The following is a 13,122-nucleotide window of genomic DNA, read 5'->3' as shown; positions in this document are numbered from 1 at the left end:
TCCACAGACGGTCATGAAATGCACAATGCTAACAGAAAAATTTTTCAATATTTTTCTATATATAAATAGTTTTTTTTTTATATATATATTAACGGAACAGTCTCAAATGTTCTGGCAGGCATTCTTAATTTCGTAGGAAGTACATAAATTTCACAAACACGAGATATCATAAAATTTGCAACAGTTTTCAACACCAAACCAGAAAACACATCTAGTTGTTACTATGCGTAAACATTCATAGTGTGGTAAGCCATACATGTTAACAAACATGAACTAGTGCACACCAAAGTGAAGAGGATTATCTATTGATTAATGGGGTAACATATAAAGAAAGGATCATGAACCAGTTATCATGTTGATAAAGCATCAACCATTTACGTCACTGGTAAGGATTTAACAGTATAGAATTGTTACTCCAATTCTTAATGCAAATCCCTTTAAGATTTGTTATCATAGCCTACAGAGATTGTTTACATGCGCAAGTAAATATTTTGACACAAATCAGAAAACAAATTGCCAATTGGAGGCCAATTGAGGCCAAACCTTTTGACCCCTTGAGCCAAATTTTTCACCATTTGAGATAACCTGTTGACCACTTGAGTACATGTGCTTAAAGCAATACTATATATAAAGTGTCCTTGAACTTTCCTGGATGACTTTATGGTTTGTTTAAGACTTATTGAGCCCCTTCACAAGACTTAACTGAACTGAATTTGACCAACTATGTGCACCAAAAGAAAAGCATACATGGAGAATTGACTGATTTATTGTAGCTTTAATTTTGGAGTTATCATGTTTAAAATGTTTTCAGAATTTGACACCTGTTGACCTCTTTTGACATCTACCAATTTCAATCATGGGGCATCTATCTAACAAGTATGACATTGATTCAACTAGTAGTTGATGAGATATTGTTTTTACAAGCTGTTTTTGACTATTTTACATCAAGCGCCACAAACTCATGAATATTAACGAGGTCAGAGTTCTTGTTGCAAAGATCATATACTTACTATGTAATTAAATCAGTCATTAACATTCATGAGATGGAAACCACAAATTGTAGGGCACATCTACACATCATGGAGTATCTACCTACCCATTATGACATTGATTCAACTTGTAGTTGATGAGATATAGTTTTTACAACCAAAAACCAAAGTCATATGGCACTATTTCCCAGTGATAATTAGGAGCTCATTTGCATTTCATTACTAAATTTACATACACTTATGCTAATTTTCTACAACATTTCGGAAGTGAGAATAAACTGTTCCTCCAGGGGGCAAAGGTTACAAATCATGCGATAAGATGGTAATAAGATTGCCCAGATAATGGTAGCACATAAACACTTTTAATTATAAAGTGCTTTAGGCAATGATCTTACCTTTTGATCTTGAAAGTAACACACAGGGACAAAATAACTGTTGTAAGATGAACCATGACCAAACTAGCAATATGCTTTAATCTTGATGCAGCAAACCAAACCAGGTGTCAAGTTTGTTAGATAACTTTTGGCTATCACATTTAGATCAACACACAGACATATATATAACATCAACATGAAATGCTTTTATTAGAAGAATAATGAATACTGTTATCGCAGAGGCTTACTCTGATCACTTACTGTTTGTATTTATTTCCCATTATACACCCATTCGGTTCAGGGCATTCACATCTGTTGACATCGTCACGAGATATACCCATCGCAAAACCAATGTTGCGTGCGAGCAGACTGGGTAAAACTGGATCATTCAAGTTCAGTTCCTGTCCAATAAAAAGGCAATGATGAAAGGCAAACATGCTATTAAAGTAGAGCTCAAACATATCCAGTGCTGATTACATGGTAACTTACCTTTCTTTCAAAACTTTTGTACCTATGATGTTCTTCAAGTTAAACAAACTGACCCACACTGTTTTTTTAAACGTTGGTCATGTTATCTTTTTAATCCTTTCTCAGAATTGAAAGAGCTTGGAAAACTTCTGTCATGGCAGTGTTAGGTGGATAAAGCATTTGTTTCTTCACAGCAAACCAGAAAATGTAGAAATGGACAATAAGCCTACCATGCTACATTGGTATACTCTACATAAATACAACTATGCAGACATTCTTTCTGACATGTTTGATTCAAGTCTGTTTTCCTGTTATGGACAGTCAACTGCAGTCTTATCAACAACCCTCCCATCCATGAAACGTTTATAACTTTCGCTGACTGCTGTTTTCTTCACTGATCTGCACATGAGTGGGTATGGACATGACCTTAACTGGGCACTAGGTGAAATTACAAACTAACTTTCCACTCTCTTTTACAATGAAATAAGTAACCGAAGAAGATGTCTCATAGAAGCACGCTAAATGAATTATGCAAAAATTTGGGATCGTGACTTAGTTTGTTAAATGGAGTAGCATAGCTTTAACATTCTAATAAATATCCCTCACAACAAGAAGCAATTCATCATCACCTTCACCTGAATGATAGATAGTTTGCATCAGTAAACAAATCTCTCAAATATGGGAAATTCTTGCTGTGATTTGGAGGTATTGGGACTTATAGTTCCTATTAGGGTGCTGCCATTTTGTTAATGTAAGATGTTAAAATGCCACTAGGAAGTGAAAGTAGGGTTAGCCAAATCACAAACTTTTCTTTTTTCTATCCCAGTTGAACATCCTTGTGGTTTATAAAAAAATTAAAGATGTATGGATATTTAGATACTTCTGAGTTACAATGAAAACACTTTCTCGATGGTGATTTGGTTATCTATTTATTCCCTCAGAAAGTAGGCAAATAGTCAACATTAATAGTCCTGCTGTGACAACTACAATATCTTCTCAATGAAATAAGACCACTAATAAGTGTTTGAGGGGGGTGTGTTGATCACATATATCTGTAACACACCTAGTTTAAATATAATGGTTTGGGGTTAGCTTTTCCTTTAATATTAAGAATTCTCTGTGAAAGAACAGAGGTGAGTTCCCATCTTTTGAAATGCTTACCTTTATGGCTAAACCAGAGTGGGAATTGCTACAGATTTCAGATTTGAAGACCAGTGGAGGACTTGAGCTACCTCTGCTATATCCTCTACCTCTGTCAATGAAAAAATTAAGTAAAATTTATGAACTTATCAGTAATATTTAATGAAAATATACAACTAGAAGGAAAATTGAATTGCAAAAGAATGAAAACTGATACATAGCAATTTTTCAGTGCCAAATATTTAGGGCACATGATCCTATAATGCACATCGCAACGTAAGTTATGGAATGATTTGATTTGATTTGATTTATTTGATTTTCCACTGGATATATACATGTGGAGGGAAGTCCTCTAAAAAGCCAATTCAGGCTTAACAAGGATAAGAACGGTTATCAGTTTCCTTGATTGCCCCAAATGTTTGCAGGACCAGGCCCAGGAAATCATAAGACAGATGCATACAGTACACTTTCACCATAGACAGGCAGCTAGTGCTTCTCTATGGAGGGTTGTAATTCTCACTGTCATTGAGTTTATTTATGTGTCATTAGCTTCACATGAACATATGAGCAGTCATTGTAGTATAACATCAGCAAAATTCATTACACAAAGAAAAGCTTCCTATATACTTTATATGGATAACTGCTTGACAAAGTTGCGTCTTCTACTGTGGTACTCTCCCCTTAGGGTAATTACGATAACAGAAGCCAATGTAGTACTCTCCCCTTTAGAGTACTTAGGATAGCATATACAGTACTCTCCCCTTAGGGTATTAACGATAGCAGAAACATATGCAGTACTATCCTCTTAGGGTACTTACAATAGCAGAAGCATATGCAGGACTCTCTGTTTTAGGGTAATTAGGATAGCATATGCAGTACCCTCCCCTAAGGGTATTAACGATAGCAGAAGCATATGCAGTACTATCCTCTTAGGGTATGATAGCAGAAGCATATGCAGTTAACTCCGGCCTTAGGGTACTGCATATGCAGTACTATCCTCTTAGGGTACCTACGATAGCACAAGCATATGCAGTACTATCCTCTTAGGGTACTTACGATAGCAGAAGCATATGCAGTACTCTCCCCTTAGGGTACTGCATATTCAGTACTATCCTCTTAGGGTACTTACGATAAAATGATAGCAAAGTCATGAGGATGTCTTCTCAAGAGGTCTTCCTGCCTCCATAGCAGGAAATCATCCAACATTGTTCTAAGTCCAGAGTTAACAGGACTGATAAGATCACCTTCATTCCAAATCTCAATTCCAGTCAGATGAATGTAAACTCCAAGATCTAGATACATCTAATCACAAACATAAATAAAGAAATACAATCTACACAAAATCAAAGTATAGGTGGGTGCAAAGTGGACGCATAACTTTTAAATGAAAAGAACAAACATTTCTCTCTGTTTTGCTTTAGCATGTCACAGTTTGCATCACTCTCTGCCATCTTTCAGAACGTCTAAGAATTTATGTAACTCAGTTAATGTCTTGGCCACACACACAACCTTGATTCCTCTTAATTGTCTTCATTGTGAACATTTTCTCATGCCTTCATATCATATAACTAGAACACAGTATCTCCATGGAAACGTGACAAAGTTTTCATATTTCAGCACAGTTAGAAACTCCAAACTACTATGCAGCAGTGTTGAAGAGCAATATCAGCTTGCCCAAAAGGTTAACACTTTTTTTGAAAGAGTCAATATATTTTCTCATGTTTTGTTCTCACCTCTTTCAATATTTCTACAAGCATCCCCACTTTTTCTTCCAAGGCTCCAGTATCCCCATTGAATTCTCGAAACTGAAATAAAACAACACTGATTTAACACCTGAACAAATCTGCCAAAATTATTTCAGACAGCATACCTGTTCTATAGCATAGAGATGATCCTATTCTAAATTTCCATATTTTAATTCACAAGCTGACAAGATTTTAGACAACTTAAGTTGACCTGTGAATGTACTGTTCAATTAATACTATAAACACTTACATTTACAGAGACTAATTGAAAGCAATCATAAGCAACCCTTGATGGCACCAAAATTGTGTGAAGACTTTTTTTCATGGTTTAAAACCATGGGAAATTAAAAACAGAAAGATTAACACAAAAATATGAATACCACAAATATATAGATATATCAAAACTGACATGAAGTGCAGAAAAACAGTCCGGGCTAATTTCTGAAACGTTTTGCGGCAATTTTGGCAAAGCTATAGTAGTTTTGCATTAGTCTAGTCACATACTTAGAAGAGAAAAAAAAGACTAGAGGAAAGATGAAGAAGATCTTGTATTTACGATGTAGGATTCTCTACAGCAGGGTTGTCCAACCTTTTGCAGAGGAGGGCCACATGGAATGATTATGATGAAGGAGGGGGCCGCATGAACCCTACACTCGATTTTTTGCCCGAAGCCCAATGCAGCAAAATGTGAGCACTGCGCGCGGAGCGCACTGATTTATTTTCCTTCCTGATAAAACAGGTGAATAAAGTCCAGCCCTCCCCCCCCCCCCCCTCTGTTGAGAGAGTGTCACACAAACTGACATGTATGCAGTTTTTTGGACCCAGAAGGTTCGAATGATTGATTATATAGCTTCAAATTGTTATCAATAAATCTGCTCACTAAAATTTCTCACCGTAGAGCATCTCTGGCGGGCCGGACGCAACCCTGCGGCGGGCCGGACTGTGGCCCCCGGGCCGTAGGTTGGACAACCCTGCTCTACAGCATGCACATTAATATCACAAATATGTATCACTGTTCAACTGTATACCATGCCAAAGCCAAAGAACCAGACGTTTAAAACGTTTAGCTCCATTACATCTAAAGGAAGGAATACACTAACAATCTTTTATAGTTACTGAAGATCACCCAGAATGCAATATACCATCCACTATACATCAGTTGCAAAGGGATTAAAAAATGTTCTATTGATGTTTTTTTTTCATTAAAAAATAAATGTCATATGTAAATACTTGAGCTAATTGACAGGGTGATGAGATTTACCAATGCATTGTCACAAACAATGTATAGTTCCAAGAAGAGGGGTCCGCTTCCTGGTTCCGTCTGCCGTCTAGCTCTGTTTCCCAACAGCTCAGACTCATCTATTTCCTCTGCTAATTGTCTCTTTGAAATAGCGTTACCTGGATAAGGATTACAACAATTAACAATGCTTCATTATTTAATCCAGCCATTGTAACCTTGGTAACTTCAATTCCTTATTAGATGCTGTTAGCCTTGTTTGTATATCCAAAGAAATATGAAAACGCTCTAGACATTCACAGAGAAAGTACCTATATTATCTAACTACAATTATACATGTAAACCAAACTGATTTAGTCAGCTAAAATACTGCAGTATCCAATAAGTATTTTACCCATAACAGAAGTTAACTATACTTCCAATGTCGAATCATTCTTCTTTTATTACACGGGCTAATCGTAACCAATCTGTGATTTCTTTAAATGTTAATAAAAAAATAACATTATTTGACTCACTGGTGAAGAAAGTAGCTAGGGATGACTGGGACGAGAAACTCCTCAGAATATGACCATCTTCGTCTTCACCAGGCTCCAATTGCAAAACCCGACCGTTCAAACTCATGAAAACTCTGCGAAGAAAGACAGACTTGAGGTTACAAAGTCTCCTCCATACTGAATCATTTAAACTTTAACCTCAAATAACCTTTAACCTCTAATAACCTTTAACCTCAAAAGTACTCATTCAGTTGCCTTTGTTATCACCTTAATTCATTTGCCTTTGTTATCACCTTAAGACCCGATTCTGAAAGTTGTGCTCGAAAAGGCTATGACCATTATTCACTTCAACTATCCATGTGGCAAGCACTCTGCTGTTTGCTTAAACAAGCAACCTGTATAGATTACCGATACACTAATTGTAAGGGAAACCACGATGTTCAAGGAACCCATGTATTCTATGCAATACCTTTGCATCAATAATTTCCAAAGCAAATTTGACTACATTAATACCTTGGTAACAATTTATGTAAAAAAACTTGTGCCTAATCATAGTTACATGATCTCAAAGAATCAGCACAGCTGCTTTTATGCGAGGCATTTGAGAGCATTAATAATGCTAAGACCATTTTCAACATTATAAAATGAAAAAAGTACTGTTGATTTCTTCAGCTGAGCTATCGTCAATCCTTTAAGAACTAAAATTTTCTTTTATTTAATACATTTTAAATAAACAGTGTTTGACAATGAGATATTTGCAAATATATTGAAGTAATAAGTATCATGCTAAAATATAATCAAGTTAGTAGGTTAGGTAGAGGAAAGTGAAGAACTAGACTGAAAACATTGAAGAGATTAAATTAAATTGCAATTTTTGAATGCGATATTAATGACATCAAAGGTCATTTTATTATGCCCATGCCATAAATTTCTCCAAGAAAAAACTAAAAAGCACCTCAACCGTGTCAAAAATTGATTTAATTTCTCCAAGAAAAAAAAAATTCCACTTCATCCTTATCAAAAATTGAAAAGATCATTTTGATAATTGAACCCCTCAATATGGGGGGAAATGTTTTGAAGGTGACAAAAAAATTTCTTAGAGTTTGTGCATGAGAATCTATTGGTTTTTAACTTACTGAACATTCTGCACATGGCAATGCCTACAGAAAACAAATCATGCATCAGTAGTTTAGGAAGCTCTAAGCAGTGTGGGGGATAGAACACTAACATGATTTTGTAATCATTCCAAGAATACTTCTCATTTGGTTGATCCCAATATATCTAGCACTTCATTGATATTTCGACCTTGTCAACATTTTGGATTCTATGTTGAACTTTGATCCACATTTCATCTTCAAAGTTGGACAAATTCCTCTGAATTCTGATGTATAAGACACCACAAATTGATCATTTGATTGCCTCCACTCGGTTTGCTAATGTATGGATTGAGCTTTATGATACAGCAATGCTGTGATGTGCATCCCTAGTTACAAAAGTGAGGGGGCAGGAACATTCTCCTCCTCCCATGTTCTTATAGAACTAAACATATGTGCGTGAAGAGGTGACTTAATTTCTTACTTTATGCTTGGGGTTTGACAGGCATCAACTACCGCAAACGAGTTCTTCTGGTGTGGAATACTTCCATGAAAGAAGCAAGTCTGAAAGAAGTACAGGAAAAGGCAGCAAAGTATATATTACTTTACAGTGGTTAATGTACCCTAAGGCTTAAAGGCATTGAAGACTCGCCCCAAACCGTGTGCCGCCCTCTGAAAAAGTTAACTTTCCGTTGCTTGCAAGTGAAGTTTCATCTTATCGCTACAAAATGCAGACAGTAATGAAACGTTAAACCTTGTTATCTTTTATCTAGACCTGAGATGTTCATTGCTGCTATGTACACTGTGTTGTGGGTATTGATGGTAGCTGCATGTATTGACTGTACACTAGTGTCTAATTACCGACGGTAGCAAGCTGTGTGTGTATTTTCTGGGATCAATGGTGGTGTCGAACACTTATGTTACACCTCATTCTAAACTAGGTCAGATTATCGCCATCAGACGTTTCTCTGTGCGCTAGTCTTCACTCCCTTTAATATAATTTATATTGCTACTGCCAAACTTTAAGCAATTATATATGTGAAAACGGTTCAGTATACAAAGGTATATCAAGACATATAAGTTTACCTCTCTATGAACTTGTTCTACAAAGGGCTGCATGTCCTTGCTGTACAGTGTTACACCAAGTTCATCCATAAACCTAAAGATATGAGATAAGAAACAGGGTTACCAGTTTAAGAGAGAAAAATACTATTTTGTGTTATACAAAGTTCTTTGTTCGATAATAAATAATGACGGCTCTGATCATAGTGATAGAAAATAAATATTCAATTTGAAAATTGTTGAGCTGCATATTTCAAGCCAAAATATAGGAAAGTTAGGGAGCATAGCCAAATCTTGTCTGCGCTTGGTGCCGCGCAAATCTTCTGCCCATTGTGCTGCTACTGAATATTCTTCACGGATCAGTGATCACAGTACTTTACTTGGCAAGTTAATGAGGCAGCCGTAGGCTGGGTCTACCAACACGTAACAATTGGCTTTCTTAGCAACAAGAAAGAGTGACAGAAATTTATGAATAGGTGCTTACGTACACAGTTCGTCACAACTTATAAATGGTCTATTGTTCGCATTCATTGAGCCTTGGTTTATTGCCGTACAATTGGTCTCGATATCATTTCCACTTCCACAATACTGACATCCCATGATTGTGTTTAGCCTAACCACACTGAAGTCAATGGAAAAATCTAGCCTAACTACAGTGCACAGGCTTCGTGAATGTAAATGTGCCATTCACGGTAAATGATGAGCGAATGTCAATGACTACTCTCGCATACAACAAGTTATGTGTCACACGGCCCAGCGTATGGCAAGCCGTTTTAACATTTACCTCGCAATTAGACTTAAGTCGAATACATTTCCCTTAAGTGGAATACATTCTACTTAAGTGAAATGTTATTTCACTGAAGTAAAATGTATTCCACTTAAGTGGAATTCAATTTCACTTAAGTAGAATTCTATTTCACTTAAGTGGAAATGGACATTTCTATTTCACTTCAGTGGAAATGCATTCCACTTAAGTGGAATTGTATTTCACTTAAGTAGAATAGCATTTTACTTGAGTGGAATAACATTTCACTTCAGCTAAATAGCCCATCTATTTCACTTAAGTGGAATACAATTCCACTTAAGTGAAATGCATTTCCACTTAAGTGAAATACAATTCCACTTAAGTGGAATACATTTCCAAATTGTATTCCACTTAAGTAGAATACAATTTCACTTAAGTGGAATAATATCTTTTGGGCGTCAATTTCACTTAAGTGGAATTTTATTCTGCTTAAGTAAAAAACAATTCCACTTAAGTGGAAATGTTGATATGTGGCTTATATATAAATACAATTTAGGGTAATGTTCGCCGTAACGCATTCAATTGCTCATCACATATGATGATGTAGTCGATCCTCGTTGCACGTGTACATCATGGCTATGGCTAATCATTCACATCTAACATTGCTGGAATGCGATCAAATGATGCACAACAGAGGCGACTTACATCTTGTTTAAGTAATATAGGCAGAATTCGTAACTTTTTAGATAGTGAAACTTTTGACGAAATAAAAGATTCATCCAAAACCCAAAACCCAAAAAAGTAATACGTTCTCTTGCCCTTGTCAATGCGTTTTCGGCTGTAGCTCCAACCACTTGTAATGTATTTGCCATGGCTTTATTTTGGTAATGGTATTCGTCAGGTACCAGGTCAGGTACGTACGTACACTCCTTGCACGGATGTTAAGTGCTAGTTGGATCCCGATGAATAAGGGGTTAATCAACGGTCTAGCGTGCGTTACTCACAGGATTAATGCACGATCGGGGGATAATGCAAGCGATGCACGAGGGCGGAGCCCGAGTGCATCCAGCGATAGCATTAACACCCGGAGTGCATTAATCATGTGAGTAACGCACGCTAGACCGTTGATTAACCCCGTTCATTCATACACTACCATTTGTGTGGGGGAAAAAATCATAAAACAAAACATTTTTGGTTACATATAACCAAAGATTTATTAAAGTGATGCCCCGTAATTTTACCGTGCGTTACTCACAGGATTAACCACGGTCAGCTGACCTGAATGGACCAATAGGATTTAGGAATCTTTACTAAGTATGAATGAACAGCCGATATTCATTGTGCACGTACGTACGTACACGTATCGCGGCAAGTTGTTTATAATGGCGCGCAAAGGCATGGGCAAAGTTTGGCGTTGAATGTACTAGCCAATCACATTCCACTTAAGTGGAATAGACTAGCCAATCACATTTCACTGAAGTGAAATAGAATTCTACTTAAGTGAAATACAATTTCACTTAAGTGAAATAGACAGGACATTCCATTTAAGTGGAATTGTATTCCACTTAAGTAGAATACAATTCAACTTAAGTGAAATTGAATTTAGCTTAAGTAAAATACAATTCCACTTAAGTAGAATGCAATTCCACTTAAGTGAAATAGAATTAAGCTTAAGTAAAATGCAGTGACAAGTTGATGCATTCAGCTTAAGTAAAATATAATTAAGCTTAAGTGGAATGGTATTCCACTTAAGTGAAATAGAATTCCACTTAAGTTAAATAGTATTCTGCTTAAGTGAAATTGAATTCCACTTAAGTGAAATGTATTCGACTTAAGTCGAATTGCGAGGTAAATGTTAAAACGGCTTGCCATACCAGCGCGGGAAGATCGCTGTTGTACTGAATTTTATAATCAGCGTCACGGGAAATGTTTTGAACCATTTATTGTATTCCACATTTATTTCTAATTTTATTCTTGTATATAACGTTCGTAAACGCAGACTGTGTGTCTTCTTTCGTATGAATTTGACTCTAGTTCGAACGATTTCTTTTCTGCTATCACACATATTCTATACAACTTTTCTGTGCAAAGTTTTAAGAATCGCCGCTTTCGACGAAAGCGCAGCCCGCAGAGCAAACTTACACGAGTTGACCTTTGTACTGATTGTTACTTGTACACATGACAGTAGTGGTCTAGTCGAAGATGCACCTGTGCTACATATAACTATAGGGGTTATAAGGACGCAACCAATTCATATAGTGGGTGTTGATCTAGTGTCAAGAGAAACTTTTCTGGAAACTTGCCAAGATATTCGTATGAGAAACTTAATTCATAGCATAAATTTTGATTACAATATTTGTGACACTTTTTTACTCTAGGCCTGGTAGAAAACCTAATTAAAATCTTGCTGGACTGCATATAAAAGCAAACTTTAAATGACTTTAGTGACATAGTCTCATACACTATGTAATACAACTTAATATTAACTATCATCACTATCAGCTGCATCTCCCACTCCCACTCTTTAAATCGAGGTCTAACTTTGCTAGATGTGTATTATGAGCAATGCATGTATCAAACAAGTCTTGCCTATATATTGTGTATCTACTTGTAACATTCTTTCATACGCTTCACCTTAACATACGTGCCTAAAGAAATCTATTGGTTCTTGTCTAAACTATTCAACCCCTAATTACCACAAACTAGCCACCAGGGACAGGAAAGAGTACCATACACCATAGGTAATGTGCTCAAATTGTTTTATCACATGTGAAATCGGACCAGGCTCAGTTTTGTTTGGTTGGGGGGGGGGAGGATGGGTGGGGTAAATGTTCATAACAAGCAGTGATGACTGTATGCTGACAAATTGCCAATTGGAACATTCCGTAAAGCGTCTATGACTCAAAGGGTCACGTAGAGCTTATCGGGACATTGCAACTGCAAGTAGTTATATACATGCTATTAAACTGCGTCAGGATGCACCTAATATTTATCTGTCAAATTTATTCCTTCAAAATTCAAACAGATATAGGTTTGGTTATGAATGGAACATGGGATGAATTTCAGGCCTCAAAATGTATGCTCCCCTCTAAGAAGGGAGAAAAAAAGAAACACTAGCAATTTTCTGCCAGTAGCATTTAGAACAATCGGGTAACAATCGTCAGTAAAAAAAATACATGCTTTGTCCCGTACCAAACATAAGCCCAGTATAACTGCTTGTTATCAGGAAATACTATTGGGCTGCTCCCATTAGCTTCCACAGTAACTGATGTGTCCCGTTGTTCAGGAAAATGTCAGTGGCAAACTCGTCTTTAGCAAGTAGATTTTATTAACACCACAAGCATTTTCTAGCAAGTGACTTAAATTGTGAAATTCCAGTTCTCACCTAGCCATGTGGAGTACCTTTGTTTTTTCTGTGCCATATTATCTGCCACCAGAAAATGCCTTTATATAGTTATGATTATCATGCAGCCTTCTGACAGAGAGACCCTAATTGTCAATCTTCATGTAAGTCACATTACATTAACAAGCAATGTACCATAGACTCCATAGTCAATGTATCGGGAAAGTAAACAAGTTAGATACATATATTACAACCTCTATAAAGGAAAAAGTACAAACAAACCTTCCATATGCTAACTTCGTGTTAGCAACAAGTACCTCTATGGGGGGCTCCGATGGAATAACCAGGTAAATCTGACCCTTTTCTTCAAGAATCTGTGTTGTATGGCAATAACGAATAAGAAAACCATAAACCCAACAGGCTAAGCAATA

General features: G+C 36.5%; 1 protein-coding gene across 6 annotated transcripts in view; it reads right to left on the bottom strand.

Annotated features, from left to right (window-relative positions):
• Positions 1 to 13,122, bottom strand: part of LOC139961024 (uncharacterized) — a 43,898-nt gene that overhangs the window by 26,319 nt on the left and 4,457 nt on the right. For 3 of the 6 annotated variants that reach the window (XR_011790699.1, XR_011790700.1, XM_071959825.1), the window contains exons 4-12: positions 12,974 to 13,065; positions 8,628 to 8,700; positions 8,026 to 8,105; positions 6,469 to 6,581; positions 5,978 to 6,114; positions 4,705 to 4,776; positions 4,101 to 4,273; positions 2,993 to 3,083; positions 1,625 to 1,764 (exon numbers count right to left, since the gene is read on the bottom strand). Coding sequence is in view for 4 of the 6 variants with exons in the window: in XM_071959825.1 (XP_071815926.1) it covers positions 1,625 to 1,764; positions 2,993 to 3,083; positions 4,101 to 4,273; positions 4,705 to 4,776; positions 5,978 to 6,114; positions 6,469 to 6,581; positions 8,026 to 8,105; positions 8,628 to 8,700; positions 12,974 to 13,065 (971 nt within the window). In the remaining 2 variants the exon portion in view is untranslated. Of the gene's footprint in view, positions 1 to 1,624; positions 1,765 to 2,992; positions 3,084 to 4,100; positions 4,274 to 4,704; positions 4,777 to 5,977; positions 6,115 to 6,468; positions 6,582 to 8,025; positions 8,106 to 8,627; positions 8,701 to 8,796; positions 8,940 to 9,087; positions 9,302 to 12,973; positions 13,066 to 13,122 lie in introns of those variants that run through there. The other 3 variants (XM_071959826.1, XM_071959827.1, XM_071959828.1) reach the window with 3 other exon arrangements.

The sequence above is a fragment of the Apostichopus japonicus genome, chromosome 20, assembly GCF_037975245.1.
Source record: "Apostichopus japonicus isolate 1M-3 chromosome 20, ASM3797524v1, whole genome shotgun sequence".
NCBI classification, from domain to species: Eukaryota; Metazoa; Echinodermata; class Holothuroidea; order Aspidochirotida; family Stichopodidae; genus Apostichopus; species Apostichopus japonicus.
This window is presented reverse-complemented; position numbering and strand designations above follow the sequence as displayed.